Source organism: Amphiura filiformis, chromosome 13 (assembly GCF_039555335.1).
Source record: "Amphiura filiformis chromosome 13, Afil_fr2py, whole genome shotgun sequence".
Classification (NCBI taxonomy): domain Eukaryota; kingdom Metazoa; phylum Echinodermata; class Ophiuroidea; order Amphilepidida; family Amphiuridae; genus Amphiura; species Amphiura filiformis.
Genome location: NC_092640.1, coordinates 57,982,905 through 58,001,729, shown reverse-complemented (window position 1 = coordinate 58,001,729; position 18,825 = coordinate 57,982,905). Strand labels below are relative to the sequence as shown.

At 35.9% G+C, this 18,825-nt stretch overlaps 1 protein-coding gene across 1 annotated transcript in view; it reads left to right on the top strand.

Moving 5' to 3' along the window:
* The window catches only part of LOC140168571 (cysteine and glycine-rich protein 1-like), a 49,231-nt gene that overhangs the window by 18,885 nt on the left and 11,521 nt on the right, over positions 1–18,825 (top strand). The window contains exons 2-4 of the mRNA XM_072191972.1: positions 1,773–1,912; positions 6,303–6,480; positions 17,305–17,434. Of these exons, the coding sequence (XP_072048073.1) occupies positions 1,801–1,912; positions 6,303–6,480; positions 17,305–17,434 (420 nt within the window). The 5' untranslated portion in view covers positions 1,773–1,800. The remainder of the gene's footprint in view (positions 1–1,772; positions 1,913–6,302; positions 6,481–17,304; positions 17,435–18,825) is intronic.

The following is an 18,825-nucleotide window of genomic DNA, read 5'->3' as shown; positions in this document are numbered from 1 at the left end:
CACATGTTTTTGTCAAATCAAGTAGATCAGATGTGAAAAATGGTTAAGCCATCTGTAAATAGATTTGATTTACAGATGGTTATTGCATTAAAATATGAGTAAGGTATCAATATACTGGATTTGTCAAATAAAAAATTGAAATGCAGTGAAATGGCAACTCAAAATGATGTGCCCTGCCTGCAAACTTTTATTTTATTTTCCATTTTTCAGTTGGGATGATAAAAATGTCCCACCCAAATCTGTTGTAAAGTAGATCAGATGTAAAAAATCAAATGAAATGCGTTGAAATGGCAACCCAAAATGATGTACGCTGCCTGCAAACTTGATGTAAATTTGACTCAGGACAAAATGCAAGATTCATGTAGCCTCACAAATGATGTTGAATTTTTGAATAAATATAGATTACTCATTGATGAATTTGTGTTTTTGGTATAGAAGAATTTAAATGAAAATACCATGAGACAGGCCCATACGCACCCCCCAATTTGGAAAAGTATACAAAAGGGTACACATTTTGGGAAGAAAGTCCACTTTTCACAGAATCGCCCCCCCCCCCTTGGAAAAAAGTCCACTTTTTCAAAATCAGCACCCCCCCAAATGAAATTGTGCGTACGGGCCTGAGAAGACCACAACCTATGTTGGCTCAATATAAGCCTGTGAGATGTGTGAGTTTATTCACAGTTGATATAGATGGCATTGCTAGCATTTCATTCCACAGTATTCAGAGATGTAATATTGTTTTTAGTAAGCCTATAAATGTGACTGAGATTTATTCTGGGAAATAAATGTGCAACCTGATTGTAATGTCAACTGCCAATGTACGATGCACCTACTTTGTGAGTTTAACTCGATTACAGTATCTCGGTTACAGTATCGGGTTGGTCTTTGGTGGGTACATTGTTACATATAGCAGATTGCTCTAACTTGGTTTGCCAGTTGAACTTGGATAGTGTACTAGCTCCATCCATGTGGATATAATATGGTCATACTCTAGTGGATTTAACAGCTTTAACTTCTGTGGACAAGCTACTCTTGGTTTTCTTACATCAGAAGTAAACTCAAGACTTGATCGTGATCCTGGTTGGATTATATTGATTATTTGCATCTGATCTACCAGTAAACCTTGGTGAGCTGACACTGGTTGTGATGGTTTATCTTGATGTGTAGGCTGATAAGGATATTGTTATTTATGGGTGTTTTGGAGCTTTTTTAAAAAACATCTGTACTTATGGTATGGTTTGTGGTTTTGGTTTTATAGTCAGAATCTGAAAAGTGGAAAGTGAAAGTTTAAAGTTCTATTCCTCAAGAACATTGCGGATGGGCATTGGTTAAGATCATTGAGGATAAATTAGCTCGGAATTCTCTGCATGTTTCAGTGGGCGAAGTCAATCATAAAATGCTGTATGCTTTATGTATTGAATAGTGTTTGCGGTTCCTGTCATCTGAGCACTGAAAATGAAACAGTGATTTTACCTGGTTAGCCTGAATAGCACACTGTACAAGCATGGGAATTCAAACCCGGTTACACAGCCGTCTATGCGACAAATTGAATTGTTTATGCCCGATCAATGTCCTGGCAATGCCTTCTGAGCATGCTGTTGCTATGTTGCTGAAATATAAGGGCTTACTACGGGCCACAGAGCTGCTACATTTCAATGGAAGGAGCAATGAAATGTGATGTGGTGTTGTGACCATTAGCCAAGACTCTTTCTTTTGAGATCAGAAATATTTACTTGTATTTGACTGAAATCTCTTTTGTTTTTATTCAACAGCTAGTCTATCTTCACCTTACCTTCCACAATGCCTCAGTTTGGTGGTGCACCAAAGTGTCCAAGATGCGGCAAGTCAGTGTATCATGCGGAGGAGATTAAAACACAAGGCCAAAGTTGGCATAAAATGTGTCATAAATGCAGTAAGTATAAGGCCTAGAACTGACGTAGGCCTATAAATATTTACAGGTTTCATTTATGTGAATGATGCACTGTATGTGTATGTCACTATGTCATGAGCAGAGAGCAGTTGTCGTGGGTAGGTCACAGTTATTTCTATACAGTACAACTCTAACCTGCACATTACATCTACACATGTATATATTAGTGCATCCACTCAGCACCATAAAGTACAAGTATGTATTTGTATATGGTCATTTTCACGGTAAAGGGTGTAACTTTGGATTTTTAACATTTTAATCCGTAGTGTTCTAATAAAGCCACAGAATTCCATAATTTTTGGCCACATAAGTCATCTAGTTAGCAGCTACCTTGGGTAGCATAATCAGCTTTGGGAGTTACTGCGTTCAGTTTTAGCAGGCTTAAATGTACTTAATATTGCCATTTGGAAAAACTATAAAAAACAGTAACATTTTTGTAAAACCCTGTGTTTTCTTCAGTTAGTTCATGGATAATTTTTCTTATCCTGAAAGTACAGTCATATGTTCAGTAAACACTGCCACATTAGATTTAATTGTGAACGGCCCTGTATTTTTGAGAACCGGACTTCGATATTTGTCGCTTCGAGGCTTCATTTTCCGTTAACAATTGTTAACAAACTTTGTGGGTGTAGCTTTGGTTCATAATTCTTGGTTATTTCTTCACTTCTTCTTGATTTATAACAGTTGTTATCTTAACTTAAAAAAAAAAAAAAAAATTAGCCGATTTGCAAGCTTTTAAAATTTTTATAAAATCTTGACTTCAAATAGCCGTTTTCCGTTAACTTTTTGAAGCCTCCGAAACAAACTGTTCAGCAAGCTTGTGCAAATATAAATAAAAGAGCTCATCCAATCTATTTATCAAAATGTAGCAAAGTAGATCCTCAAGTCACATGTTTTTAAATCGTGGAGATATATATCACCGTTTGAAAATGGGACCCAATACAAACTTTCCGTTAACAATTGAAGCCTCCGAAACAAATGAAGCCTCCGAAACAACAGTAAACTTAATTATCATCTATGCATATCTAAATTGGTGTGTTTCATACTGATATCTGCATTGTAATTATTACTTGATATGTGCAGAATGTCATAAATTTAAAAATAAATTGACATTATGGTTAATGTTTGAAAAATATACTGATACCTTAAAAAGCCTGTTTCGGAGGCTTCACATGCAAAAAACACCATACTTAACAAATGGGTGAAAAAAATTAATGTGTGATAAATCTACAATATCTGCCGCATAGAATCATTGATTCAATACACACAAGAAAATAACAGCTTAGATGATCCCAACACTGTTGTTTTCAAAAAAACTACTTCTGCAATGTTTAACAATTGTTAACATGAAGCCTCCGAAACAAAAAAAAATGACTTGCTGTGATAATTTAATTTTTGTCACAACTGAAATTCAATACTTAGAAGCAAAGCATGAAAATTGGTAATTGTGATATTTTTACCTATTTTTTATGTCAACTTGTAGTAGTTAGCTAAATATTTTACTTTTATGATCACCTGTGTTGTTAACTGAAGCCTCCGAAACACAAATCACTTGAATTGCCAATTCTAAAAAATAACTCCAATTTCTGTGAAACTTGGCTGGGAGGTTCCTTTCATCAAGTAGTATTTGTACATGAAGTTAGACATTCAAATTATTTTAGGAACCCAATTAAAACTTAAAAAATATGTTTAAGGTTTGGAAATTTCCATTGTAAATGACACTTGATGTTAAAAATTTTCAAAACTGCAATTACAAACATAGCAAAACATGGTATAAAATTTAACTTATATCTGTTGACTTACTTTGGAATGGAATTTCACATGTATTCCAGCTTTCATGTCAAAATTTTCTGAGGTTATATGTAAAATACATTTTTTCTTAGATTTTAACCAAAATGTTATGCAAATGTCAAATTTTTTTTTATTAATTAAAAGGTTTAAGCCTTGAAACATTATTTTACTTGAATTTAAGTTGCTTCTACAATGTATGCATGATTTCAGTAAACAGAAACATATTTAAGTGGTTTGAAATTTTGACCCTAAAAATCAAAAGTTACACCCTTTACCGTGAAAATGACCATATGGTAAGGCTTGGGCAATTGTTAAAAATAATCAATTTTGATTAATTTTGTTTTTAATTGATTATTTCTGATGTATTGAAGATTGTGTGACTTACAGTGACTGTAATAGGTTGAGAATCATTTATTGCATAGAATCCCACTATTAAACATTGCTGTGCAAAGACTTGTTTTCTTCAATAAAAATCAGATTGAAACACTTACCAGAACTCTTGGAAGGCTATTTATAGCTGACCAGGTACCCTTTAACTTATTTTCCTTTAACTTTTTCAAAACAAAATTGTCAAGGGTAATGGGAAATGTTTTTTCCTGAATTAGCACATTAAGGGATCTAAAATGAGCGTTTATTGCGTTTCGATAGTATTTTTTGAGGACATGAGAGCACCTCAGACCTATCGAATTGCATTCTGAATCTGAAGCATGTCTTTCTGATATCAAATAATTTTCATTTTTGAAAATCACAATATAATACAAATTTTATGACAAATTATAAAAATTTAATATTTTTCAAATTTTTGACATATAACAGTCCTCGAAGTAAATTATATAAATCTAATGATATATTCTTAAAGTGTATGTAGATGGGAGGAAAAGCCGACGGTCAATTGAAAATTTTGACCTTTCATATTGAAGATATGGATTTTTTTCCCAAAAGACGTTTTTTTGTTGTTTTTGGGAAAAAAATCCATATCTCCAATACTAAAGGTCAAAATTTTCAATTGATCGTCGGCTTTTCATCCCACCTACATACACTTTAAGTATAAATCATCAGATTTGTAAAGTTTACTTTGAGTACTGTTAAATATCAAAAATATCAATTTTTAATGATTTGCCATAAAATGTGTATTAAATTGCGAATTTCAAAAAATCAAAATTATTTGATATTAGAAGGACATTCTTCGTATTCAGAATGCAATTCGATATGTCTGATGTGCTCTAATGTCTCAAAATAAATACTGTCCAAACGTTCATACCCCAGCCCTTAAGGTAATAGATGGATTTCCCTTGTAACGGAAGTCTAGACGGTTAATTCAGGAAATTGTTGATGATGATATCTTGCACAACTCATAGAATCTATTGAAAAAGCATATTCAGTGGAAAATTTTACATAAAAGTTTTCAAATATTAAAGTCTTGTTAAAAAAAGCTACTCAAATAATACAAAAACAAAAAGTGTGATTATTTTACTTGGGAGAAGTCATAATCAACTTGTGCAATTACCAAGTGTGCTCTTGCTGATGGGCTATTCCAGTTGAATATGACCTACAGATGACATGATCTCTCACTACAAGAGGATGGTCATTTCAAATGGCGTCACTCATTCAGGTAGCCCCATTTGAAATTCACACTCCCTATGTGGGAGATTAAGGTCATGTCTTCCATAGGGGGTGTATGGATTTAAACTGGAATAGCCCAAGAGTCTTTTCCTGTTGTAGCGTACTTGATTACACAATAACAAGCTTTACAATGCCAATTTTTCTTGAGTGATTTATTGTTTTTTTATTCCACTTTTGAACCTATATTGAAATTTCATAAAATTACCACCTTTGTCCCTGTTGTATCAGATCGTATCACACAGGCCAACTAGACCCTGAAAAAAGAGATCTTGAAATTCACATTTTCAAAGGTGCTCAATTTCAAGGCCAGTTAGCAAAGGGCAGGATGATCAATGTACTGGAAGAATGCTTTGAAATTGAGGGAACCAAGACCAAGTCTAAGGGCAACGGAGGCCATGGCCTTCATGGCTGCCATGAATTTTGAGGCCTGGGGTCCATTTCACTAAACTTTACGAAGCTTCATAAGTCTCGAAATCATTCGTAACTTACAACGAGTCGTAAGTTCCATTTCACTAAACATACTTACGAATGGTACCCTTCGTAAGTAATAGGGATTTACTAAAGGAACCCTTCGTAAAGTTACGTCTAGTGTTGGGTATTCGTAACTTTACGAACGGTTATTTGAGTTACGAAGGGTTAAAGGTTTAGTGAAATGGACCCCTGGTATTACAAATGTGACCCAATCTGATCCACTCAGGCCAAAGTTGGAAATTTTGAAAATTGAGTTAGTAGCATTACTAACTTACTCTGTACCTACACTTACTGATGTTGAATCCCCAGGTCTCTTGAATACTTGGTTGTAAAGTTGTAATGAACATTTTATAATGCCCATTTTCTTATGTTTTTTATTGCTTTTTGCTTATATCTCAGTTTCATTATTGCCAACTTTAGCCTGATTGCATCAGATCTGGTCACAAATATATAATTTCTTTGTTGTACTTTTGACCCAACTTTGCAGGTTTGTGCAACAAAATGTTAGATTCACAAAATGTAGCACCACATGAAGATGATGTTTTCTGTAAGAACTGTCATGGTAAACAATTTGGTCCAAAAGGTTATGGGTTTGGCATGGGAGCAGGCACACTTAGCATGGATTCCGGAGAAAGATTTGGGCTCAAGATGGACCCATCAAGAAAGTAAGTTAATGATTTATTTGAAAAATCAGAACTGATGGATGTGGATTGATACGTGGATTATTAGAGAACAAGTTTCACCAAGTGTGCCATGGATCATACAGCAAAGTCAATTTGAAGCAAAAAAAAAAAGAGTGTTTGACCCATGCATCAATATACATGGCCCAATGTTTGCTTTTTCTTAAAATCACAACGTATATATCAAAAAGGGGATGATCATTTTTGGCATTTTTCAAAAATTATGTTAACTTAAAAAGGGTTTTTAATTTAAATTTAATTGATATGTTATTGGTCAAAATGAAGATAACTTGCACTTTTGACCATAATAACTCAAAAACAGAAAGACTTTCTGAAATGTTAATATGTGACCCATCATATCGAAACACGGCAGTTGTCGTCAAAAATGAACTTGTAGGTTTCTTTGCCAAGCTAAAGGACTGCTTTTCAGCTTTAAAATGATACTTCTTTCATCAATGTCGCATGTAGAATGGTGATTTTATGTGACAAATAGAGTTCAAATTCCTTATTATTTTCTTTATTTATTGAGGCCCTTTTTCTTTATTACCTTTAAATGTGGTTTTCCGACAACTGCCGTGTTTCGATGTGATGGGTCACATATCTCTGTACATTTTGATAAGATGCACCATTGGTTTCATGGCAATTTACATGGTGAGCATCAGGTGAAGCAATGTAAAGTGTGCATGAAACCACAGTAACAAAATACACCAAACTTGTAAATTCTCTGCAAATGCATAGAGCTCTTAAGCTCAAACTGATAACTCTTAGGGATGCAATCAAAACTCGACTGGCTGTTGACGCGCCGCTTCCGTCTGGTTTCTATGTTCTACACAATGGAAACAGGGGAACTGGCGGTCAACCAGCAGTCACTTTACAGGTTGTCGCTGACCACTACGGCCCACATCATTCCATAAACCATTTAACAACAAAAACCATTTAGCAACCAGGATCAGCTCCCTGAGTTTCGTACAGGTTACAACAAGACAATTAGCAGTTAGTTCCTTGTCCAGGGAATTTCAAGCTAACTCAATTTTTCCACGAGAGCGCATACTAGGCACCGCTGGACGGTACATTTAGAATTGGGAAAATGACCCATAAAAGTACTCCATCCTTCGGAGGGGATGTTAATAAGCTGTTGGTCCCATGCACAGAGAGCCATAATACCTGTGCAGTCAGTTTCGAAAAGAGTATATTGTGGGAGAGCGTGGCGCAATGGTTAGGGTACTTGCCTTTAGTGCATGAGGTCCTGGGTTCGATTCCCGGCGGTGGCGATTTGCTGGGATATTGACTTGGAAAAAAAGTCTGAAATTAGGGACCGTTCACAAACACTTGTAAGGGGGGGGGGGCCTGATGCAAAAAAGGGGGGCCCTGAAAATTTTTCACCCTCCTAAGGGGGGGCCCTGAAAAAAATGACCATGATTTTTCCTGGGAAAGTGGAGTTTATATGCTTGTCTATGGGGTTGACCGATAATTTTCATGTCGAAAAAAGGGGGGCCCTGAAATTTTCGAGGTCTGTAAAGGGGGGCCCCGAAACATTTTCGCGATAAAATTTTTTTGCATCAGGCCCCCCCTTACAAGTGTTTGTGAACGGTCCCTTAATTGGCAACTTCTGTTGATTAAATTCAGACTTCCGCTCTCCCCATGGTTCATTTAGAATTGGGTAAATGAATTATGAAAGTACTCCGTCCTTCGGAGGGGACGTTAAGCCGTCGGTCCCATGTACAGAGAGCCATACCTGTACATGTATCTCGCAGCCAGTTTCGAAAAGAGTAGGGTGTTAACCCCTGACTGTTCCCAACCCGTCCCGGTGTTCAAATGGACTCCAATGGAAATAATTAAGCTTCAATAGAGGCTTTCTTGGGTTATCCAGGGTTGTCAAAACCTGAACAAATCAAATCAAATCAAATAGGATGCTAACCCCTCACTCTTACAATACATTCTGATATTGTTTGGATATTCACATGATAAGCTCGGTAAGGTTGCCATCCTGGAGTAAGTGAACCCATTCTGATCAGGGATTCAAATCCGAGGAGAACCTGAGAACCAGTTCTCCTGAAGGTTCTCGCTGGATTACAACATTTTGGTTCTCCTAAGCTTCCAAGTCTCAGATCGCATGTTGTGTTATATTTTACCTTCCTTTACTGCAATGGAAATTATGATTTAATAATCTCATTAATCCAAAAATATAATTCTGAAATGTTGGGGGAAAAAAGGCAAAGTTTTCTTCATTTTAGCTGTCAATTTATTGTATGATCATGAATGGAAACCTATAAACCCATGCATGCATGTACTTTCATTGTTTATTACTCCACCATCCCATAATAATAGATGTGACCTCGCTTGCGTAGTAATGAAAGTACTCCTTTATTGGTTGTAGTAGTTTCACCTTACCCATTTCCACGTAAAGGCAACAGTTGCTGATTGGCTAGATGAACTTGAACTAGTTTTACGTTTGAGCATTGCTGTGAAAGGGTAGTGAAAGCGACATGCATTGTCTGTCAGAAAAACTGCAAAAAAAAAAAAATTACGGCCAGGTACATGAGGGAAAGGTTGTGACAGCCTTACGGTTTTACCTATTTTTCTCAATATTTTGCGGGGATTGAAAGCCTGGTTTTGATGAGAACTAAAGGTTCTTGCAAAAGACCTTTGCGAGAACCTAAACAGGTTCCCGCAAGTGATTGTGAATTTGAACCCCTGCTGATATACAGTAGTACTGTGATCATGGGGCTATACAAAAGTGTATCTATTGAATTATATCCTAAAAAGAGGATGCTTGAATCACTAAATGCTCTGTTAACCAGAATTTAGATTTATTATAAAGTTTTGAAAGAGTGTCCCCACACTTCAAAATTTGTGGCAAACAAGTTGATTTTGCTGTATGCCACAATATGGTTCATTAGTACACATGTACAGGATGTAAATAACAATGAAGTACAATGGCCTCAAAAATGTAGGTCGAGGCCTATACAAGAAAGGAAACATTTTTGAATTCCAGCCGACAAACCTGCATGTGAATCATGTTGTTTATTAAAATGAAAGAAATGGTTTACAAAATCAAGGTTCATATGAAATATTGGATTTGAATGTTTGAGCTTAACTATAAATGTACCGGCACTATAAAATGTAAATTCAATGACGGTTACGAATGTGGCTTACTTAGCTCATCAGTGGTGTAAATGTTTGACACTCTGGAATTCCCCTCAGGGCTTTGCTCTCATTTCCTTCATCCTAAAGCATAATGTCATAGAATTTTATCATGGTGTCCTTTGCCCTCAAGCAACTGATACCATTACATGGTAATCACATGGCATGAGTGCTTAGTCCACTGGAAACAGTTGTCTATGCAGGGCATGTGAATTTCATGGATGATAATAAATGATTCCCAAAAGGTCAAGTAATGTGTTATATTAGCTGTGTTCACATTGTCGAATGTACGCCCGGCAGAACTTGGTTGGCGCAAGTTGCTAGGAGTAGCAGTATAAGCACTGCCAGGAGTAGTGGAAGTGTGAACGATAAGTTCCGCCAGGCGTACGTCCAACAATTTACTTCTGACAGAAGTCAGGAGCAACAAGCTAGGCATAATCTCCACCAGGCGTACATGTATGTTGCAATGGGAACGCTGCTATATCTCTCAAAATAAATATACCCCTTGGCCAATGTTTTGGACCCCTTCAGAGGAAAAATTCACAATTGAAGGGGTCTAAAATATTTGAAAATACCCCTCCAGCAAAATGCTTAAAGAAACATCTGAACACAACTATAGTTGTTCCTCTTTTTGGAAAGAATGGGTGTGATATGCGGGTATTATATTATTGATTATAAGGAACTTTTGCATGAGTGGCAATGCATTATGACGGTTGGTGCTAAAAAGGATGCAGGGATGTCAACAAGTCCATTATTTTGCAATGGCATTACATCACCTCAACTTTGACCTGGGAGTTTGTGTGGGTCAAAAGGGAAGGGAACCAATTAGGACCCCTCTCAACAAAGCTTTTCAAGAATGATTGGGGCCTTCCCTTTTAAGGGATTTTTTTATTCAAATATTTTTTGGAAAAAAAAATTCAACATCTTTGAAATAAGTACATGTTCATATATGTATAAAACACAAATAATAGTATTAAGCAGTACATTCTATTATTATATTGCCAGTATAAGACTTCCTGGCTTTAACATGAAAGTTTATCTGTATTGGTAATTCATATAGGAAAATTAAACTCTTGCTTTCAATACAAAATATTTACCTCCATAATTTTCAGCTGTTGCTACTACAGGTACAGCCTTCCTCAGAATAATTTGATCTTCCTTTCTTGAAGTGTGACATAATAATTGGGTCATAGACCTTTGGTAACTTGATGTATATCACAGGCAACCAACCCACAGTGTAGCCAACCATCTCTGAATAGGGACAGAGGGTGCTGCAAGTTATTATGTCACTTCAAGAAAGCCAGATTTGGTAATTCCAATGGCGAATCTTGTATACATGTAGTAACAATTACAGATGAAAATTACTGAGGTATATATTTGTGTATTGTGATTAAGGTGGTACTACACCCCTGGCAAATTTTGTGCCTGTTTTTGCATTCTCAAAAATTATAGCGTATTGGTGACAAGTAAGATGTATATTATAGGGGCAAGGACTACAATTACTGCACTGTAAATTTTATTTCAGCACAGACAACAGTTGTGGAGTTACAGTCAAAAATGAGGGAAAAGCAATATTTGATCAATAAATCAATAACTACTTGCCTTGAGTTGCTGAATTTCCAGTGCAGTAGTTGTAGTCCTTGCCCCTATAATGTACATATCTTACTTGTCACTAACACGCTATAATTTTTGAGAAAAATGCAAAAATAGGCAAAAATCTGGCCAGGGGTGTATAGACCACCTTAACAGTTCAATATTTCTTTAAGAATTTATGGGATCAAGATGCATTGAATCAAGACAATTACTCTGGACTGTTGACTATAACATTAGGTCTATGTTATACCTTATGTGATTTAAGGTTTGCTTGTTCCACATTTTATTAGCATGTTAAAAAATACCTAAATTTTGAAATTATGGTGCTCAATCTAGCCAGGCGATAGTATTATAGTACATGTCACATTTGTAATGAATTTAGGTTTTAGTCTTAGGAAATAGGACAATAACTTTATTGAGTCTTCTATCTGTTAGCTGGTGTCTACTTTCTTCAGAAAATGAAGCCAGGTTCATGTTATTTAATATACGGATATATAATGTATTGTGACTGCATGACCTTTTTCCTTACATTATGTTACACCCAGTCAGTAGAATGTGTGACCAAGAAATGTCATAGCTGACAAATTCAATTAAGCCACACTTGGTAGACAAGTATCTAATCTTGCCGAGAGCAAGCTATATGTATGCAAAGCTGGGGTCATTGTATTTTTTCTCTCAGACTATAGATACTTGCAGTTTGGCATAAAATCGGAATACAGTGGGACACTCCTTCACAAGAAAGTTCATGTAGACAATTCAAGCTTAAAAAAGATTTTACATTGTAGACAGAGCTGAATGAGACTCTTAAGGGTTGTGTTTAGCTATTTCAGGTGGGTAGGGGTAGAAAAAAGATTATTGCCATTTTGACCAAAACACGTGAGTATTTATGATTTGCCAAACAGAAACTAACAGAATAATACCTAAAAGTATCACTTTTTAATCATTTTGTCATAAATCGACTTTCCACCATTTACAATTATTTGTACCGGGGTGTGCCTGTTGTCAAGTCGATCAAGATTGTGATGTAACATTCGCATACAGAGGGTAATCAGTACGGCGTGAAAAGTATGGCTTCTATAAGGTTACAATAAGGAACAAACCAAAAGATCGATGACGTCCAATAAACGTAACTAGTTTCGCTTCTCAGCCGATTCTCCCTCCATGCCAGAAACGTAATAATGAAATGTTGGAAATTTTGACATAATAATAATAATGACACATTCTTCAGACCGATGTTTTTGTACAAACGTAATCGAGTATTTTTACCCCCTACCCCTTAAACGAAACTGGTTTCGTTTATAAGACGTTATCGATTTTTGGTTTGTTCCTAAAACAGGTAATAGGTATGAATGGCCGTGTAATCGATCTAGAGAAACCTGTCTCGCTGTCATCTTAAGCTGCATGGGTGTCCCAGAAAGATCCATACCGGGAATGTTGTATTTTGTATGTAGCATTGTTATCAGTCGTATTGTTTTGAGTTCTAAATATTACATATATTTAGCTTTCTTGGTAATTTAAGATTTTAAAGATCGAATGTTTCTAAAATAAATTACAGAATATATGCGTACAATGGTGAAGTTTAAGTTTTGACAATACAATCTATTATGAAAATAATGAATAACCGTTCAGCACAAAGTTATTTGGAAACAGTTTTACAGCTAATTTTGTTATGATCTATCGATTACTAGCATGCATGGTATAAAGGATTTGTTAAGCTTGATTGACCTAATACTGCATGTGTCGTCTTTGGCGGCAGTTTTGAAAATAATGATTGCGGTGTATGAGTTTCATCATTTGAAATGCCGGCAGAGATTGATTTAGGGCCTATTATAAAATATTATAGAGAAGATTCGGTCCTTGTGCCACAGCATGTATTTATGTCCCTATTGGCAAACACACAACTAGGAAAAGGTGAAGATTACATTTGCAGCAAGTTTTTCTTAAACAAGTTATACCCTCTATAAGAATTACATTTTTGGCGTAAAATTGATCGTAAAATTGTTTTTTTAAAATTCAGCACAAATATCGCGACTAATATTGAAAACACATGAAAAAGGTCACTTAAATCAATATTAAGAATTATTCAGTGTTTCAAGCTCTACATTTGTGCCAAATTTGGTGTATCTCCTTTGACAACTGAATGATTTCTACACTATATTGCAAAATACGTCACGTCTGGGCGATAGTGATAAAGCAGGTCAATGTCTGGTGCTTATGAAGCCTGTGCTGTAAGTTACACACGTGCAATTTTGTCCAGTTTTAAGAATATCAATATCACGCCAAAACGAATCAAGTTTTTGAAATGAAAGTAACACAATAAGTAGGTGACATTTATGTCATTAGAGAGCTTTTGAAATGGCGTTACTTTAACTTTAACTTTAACGTCTAGAGGATTATAGAGGATTATGTATTCAAAACCAAGGTGGTTTTGAATACATAATCCTCTGTAATCCTCTAGACGTTAAAGTTAAAGTTAAAGTAACGTCATTTCGCAAGCTCTCTATTGTATTCCATGTACCGGTACTAAAATTAAATACACTGTTGATTAATTTTTCAAACACGGTATAGATCATTCTGGAACACCCTGTATCTCAGAACTGTCCTTCAACACAGGTGGTAGTATACGGTTATATTGTTCCGGTCCATTTATGACATAGCCATCCTCATTTTAATACATGATAATACAATAAAACATGAGATCGGTTTGAATGGTTGTGGAATCAAACTAGAGACCTGTTCCTTTGTCACCTTTATAGACCTGATAAATCAAGCGGAACGATTCTTGTCATATCGTTTTACAGAATTGGTCGTATTGCCAGCGCTGCAGTGTTAGTATTAACTTTGGGCTTCTTATGAATTGACTGTCAATATCTTATACTAGGTATACATTAAAACTCAAAGCGGAGAAAGAATCGGCGCATACGCATGTTAGAACATTTTCAACAATGTTTTAAAATTGTATATTACAATGTATTTACATTAACATTGTACCCTAAATAACATGGACATTTGGGTGATATGTTGATGTAGTTACGGGCCATATTTAGTGCCGATTTGTCCCAATTTGCTTTTGACTTGCCTGGCAACACTCCATAAAATATGGCTAGTCGTGTGAAGACAAAGTTGAAGACCTATAAGGAGTTATATTCGTTCTCAAATGGAATCATTATGAAGATCGTAAGTAAAAGTAATATAATAACATAGCGCTATTAGCTCGCCTATGAACCTTGATATTCGTTAGTTAAACGGATAAATAACTTCGGCAAAACTGACAAACTTGTAGGCCCCCTACCAAAATTGGCGTTAACTCGTTACTGTCGAAAATGTACAAAATATGGCTTCCGTGAATCTGAAAATATTGATATTTCAAAATTGGTTAATTGTATTACCATAAATCGAACACGGACATGCAGGATGGTATCTCCAGAAGTCTTTTTGCCTAAAAAAATGGAATTTTGTTGAAATTAGAGTAACAAAATAACATGCGCCAGACAGTGGTCGATTTAGACTGTAAAATCAGGTAGAAGTTTGTATGTTGACGAGCTTGAACATGCCTTCGTCGCATTCAAGTCACAAATATCTATCATAATTCTTATTTCAAGGTCCTGTAAATACCTCAGCAAAAAGATAGGGTCATCGTCCAACACGGACTGCTCGAAAAGAGTTCACCTATAAAAAACTGCATGTAGGCTGTTATGCGTCAGTTATATGTACAGGCATATTTGAAGAATTTCCTATCAACTAATAATATTAAGATTGCTAAAATATTAATCTAAAGACTTCAATCTTTCATGTGCACCATAAATTTTGCACCTGAGATAGATATTGCTAGGCAAAATTTCACAGCAAACATTGCAGTTTTCTCCCATTTCGGAGATATTTGAGACAATACAGCTCGACCCCTTAAAGGTGTAGGAATTAAATACAAAATACAAATACAAAAACTTTTGAGTTGTAGTATTATAAGTTTGCAATATGAATGTGAGTGTCATGCAAGCACCTTCTGTCTAGGGGTCTTGTGCAAGGTTACGTTCATGAATAAAATTGGATGGTGGAGGCCATTGTGTAAGCTAAAATTTTTGTACAGTGCGTATTCTAAATGGCATTTTAAAAATGTTTTATAAATTGAGTCCTTTGGTGACAGGCCCAAACTAAAAGAGGTCTGTCAGTAATGGGTGCAAAAATGTGTGATCTTTTGGGAAAGTTTGTTTAAAAAGACCTGTTTGTCTTAAAAAAGGGGTCATAGATGATATTGATCAAAAGTTGCATGTGACAATCTGTGTTACAATTTACAAAATGGAATCTCTTGGTGAAAATAGTAAAAACATGTGATCTTTAGATGGACAGCAGGCTAAATAGGTTGTCTTTCTGTTGGTGCATGGCACATACCGTATTTCCATGAACACAACCCCTCCCTCGCGGGGCTGCTTATATGTGTTTTATATTAATTGTGTAATACATTGTTTTAAGAAAGGTGTGCAAATACCAAAAGGTCCAAAATATTCCAATTTTTTTTGCCCAAGCATGCAAATGATGCGGCCATATCCTCTATCTATAAAGTTAGATAAAATATGAACCTAAGTGATCCCAGCTCCAGTAGCAGAGATCAATAACCTACACTCAGTATAATAGCTCAAAGTTTGACCTCATGTTGAAGAGTATGAGTTTTCATAGTACCCGACACATCATCCAAATGTATGTTTATGTAGTGTAATAACTAATAGATCAACTGTTAACCTTTTAGTGCTCCAAATAGCCTTTATACAAATTATAGTATTATATCTTTTTGTAGTCCCAAGCAGTTGGTATATTGCAGGGGTTAAATAACTGATGAACAGATGAGCTCTTACTGATAGCTGAAACATTGAAATCATTTGTTAAGCATAGACAGTCAGTGAAAAGAATGTTATAATGGAATGCTCATAACAGGGTCATTGTTAGATATCATCACTGATAATGTTTGTGTATTTGCTGAGCTGATAATTGCAATTAGTGTCTCCTCGTTAAACTATGTCCATATGTTACACATCTGCTACCATATGTTGTCTTTCCTTCAGTATGAATGTGTGGTGTGCAGACAAGACAAGTAAAGTGTTGTCTTCTTACCGTACAGTGTACTACAAAATACTACTTGATATATGCGCTGTTCGTGCGTGCATCCCACGTGGTGTGATGACGCAATCGCCCCAAGTGATATATAGGCACGGTTTCAGCTGGCCAGCGAAGCCCAAGACCACGGACATTCACAAATGTATGTTTGAGGTTTAACATATCATATTCATGTACATGCTAGGGAGTGTTTTTTCAATTCAGAAACCCCTATTTTGCATGAAAATCATTTCTCAGTTCTCACACACCCCTCTTCAGAATCGATGACATGATTACCCATTATGGAAACACTAAAATTAATATAAACTATATTTGATCAAAGAATACTGGAGGTAGAGTTCAATACTCATTACATTGCTAATAAATTTGTGCAACTTTTATATGGCATTTATTAGCTAACACTTGATACAACTATCATCAAGAATCCCTGTAGCTAAACTCAATCTGATAAATGACTGTACTCCATCAGTTGTTGTATGGGTATGTGAAATATTTGTAAGAGTTTGCTGTGGGACTGAAGAATTTCCCAAGTGGAGTAGCCCTAGGACAATTCAAATGTGATAGTTATAGAAGCAAACTGGCATTTATTTTATTATTGGCTGGTCAAAATCCTCAGTAGATGGTAATTTATGTGCTTTTATTGATTTTGCCGGTCCAAAAGTTGAGTTTGCTATGGCGATTGCAAGGCCTTCTCATCAACCATCTACATCAAGGCTGTTGTAAAATCTTGAAAAGATCAAAACAGTGCCATCCTCATCTGCATAACAATTGTCTTCATCATGATGCTATTACTATCATAATTTTTTTCATCATTGTCGACATCATCATTAATTGCCATCATCTGAGTGACATTGTTGTCATGATCGTCACCATTGTCATCATGAATGTCATTAAAACTTTTCCACAACTTTAAAAATCTATTTGATCAATTTGTATTTTTCTTTTTGTGTTGTTACTCTACAGTGCACCAAGCACAGCCGAAGCCTATGTATCAGCCGACCTGGCATCAAGCGCCTGCGGGAGGGCGGCAGATTGCTGCCCGCGGTGTGGTAAAACAGTGTATATGGCGGAGAAAATGATTGGAGCTAACTCGGTGAATATAGCTACAGTAGTTGGTCATTACTACCATACTCACTATCACATGGTATTGCTTATGTGGGTTTCCTTCACAGTTCATTTCATGTTCTAGTATCTGTTTGGAAGAATATTAGTTGGGATTTATCCCACAATCCTTTGCAAAAAACCCAAACTGCATCATCCCTGCTCACTGAGTCAATCATATGCAGTGTTGATAACATACTCTGGATTTCTTTGCAAAGGATTTAGGGAATGACCCAAGATGGTCAATTATGTGCATCCATCTGGATGACTCTAGCCTGCAGCAACTCATATCTTGTGTGTTTGCAGATACAAATGTAGACAGGATGCAAGAACAACAGGAAAACAGAATGCCTTATCTGAAGGAATGTCAACATGATGTTTGTTGTTAATATTGGGGTTGCTTGAATTTCATTGCAAAAGACATCTATTAGTGGAATTCATTTTGATTGGTTCTTTTAAACTTGCTACTGTGTAAACTTAAAATTTGACTGTACCTTTATTCATGCAAATATGTCTTGGAGAATCATTGCTAGAATCAGTTTACAGATTCACACCAATATTCTGATTCATTCATCAAGTCACTGACCTTTTTCAGGCTGATGCTCACTTGATGAATGACAAACAAATTAAGTGATCAGTGGACATGGTGAAGATTGCTGTTAGCGACAGGATCACTTGAGCTACATAGAGGTTGAGTCTGACATAGATATATAGTTTCCGCTTTAGAAAGGGTTTTTTTTTCAGTCAAGTTCATATGGATCCAGGTTATGGATGGTGATAGTTGGATGTTGGTTTTTAACTATATTCTACATCTGTCCATGGTTTACAGTTTTCAGTTATTGCTGCTAATATTAAAATCATGAAATTAAGGTATTGCGTAGCGTAGGTGGGATGGAAATGGACCCTCTATTATAACTAGCATTGACAATTGGTTATAGTTTGTCATCAATGCTGGAATGTTTTCTTAACTACTTAGTGTCAACTGCCAGCGAAGCACTGCTTGTAAAGCCAAAGAGATTATAGACTGGTGAGCTTGGACTCAGCCACTCTTGCATATCGCTCATGGAGAGAAAAATACTGTACCTCCAGATTATTTTACCAAAAATATCAAGAGTACACTATTTTGGGTTCATGAGTGATAATTCAATATTGCTGATTTCCCTGGATATAGCATTATGTGTAGGCTATTTACCTGGTCCAAGTTGTTCCAGTGTAATTCTGCTGGGTAGAGCTGAAGTTTGGAACTTGTTAACTTTTGACTAGGACCCTATTTACACTTTGAGAGAAAAGTTATTTGAATCATACTGGCTGGCTATCATATTCAGTTGCAAGCATAGTGGAAATTAGTAAAGTCTCTATCTTGTGACTTGAGAAGTCATTATG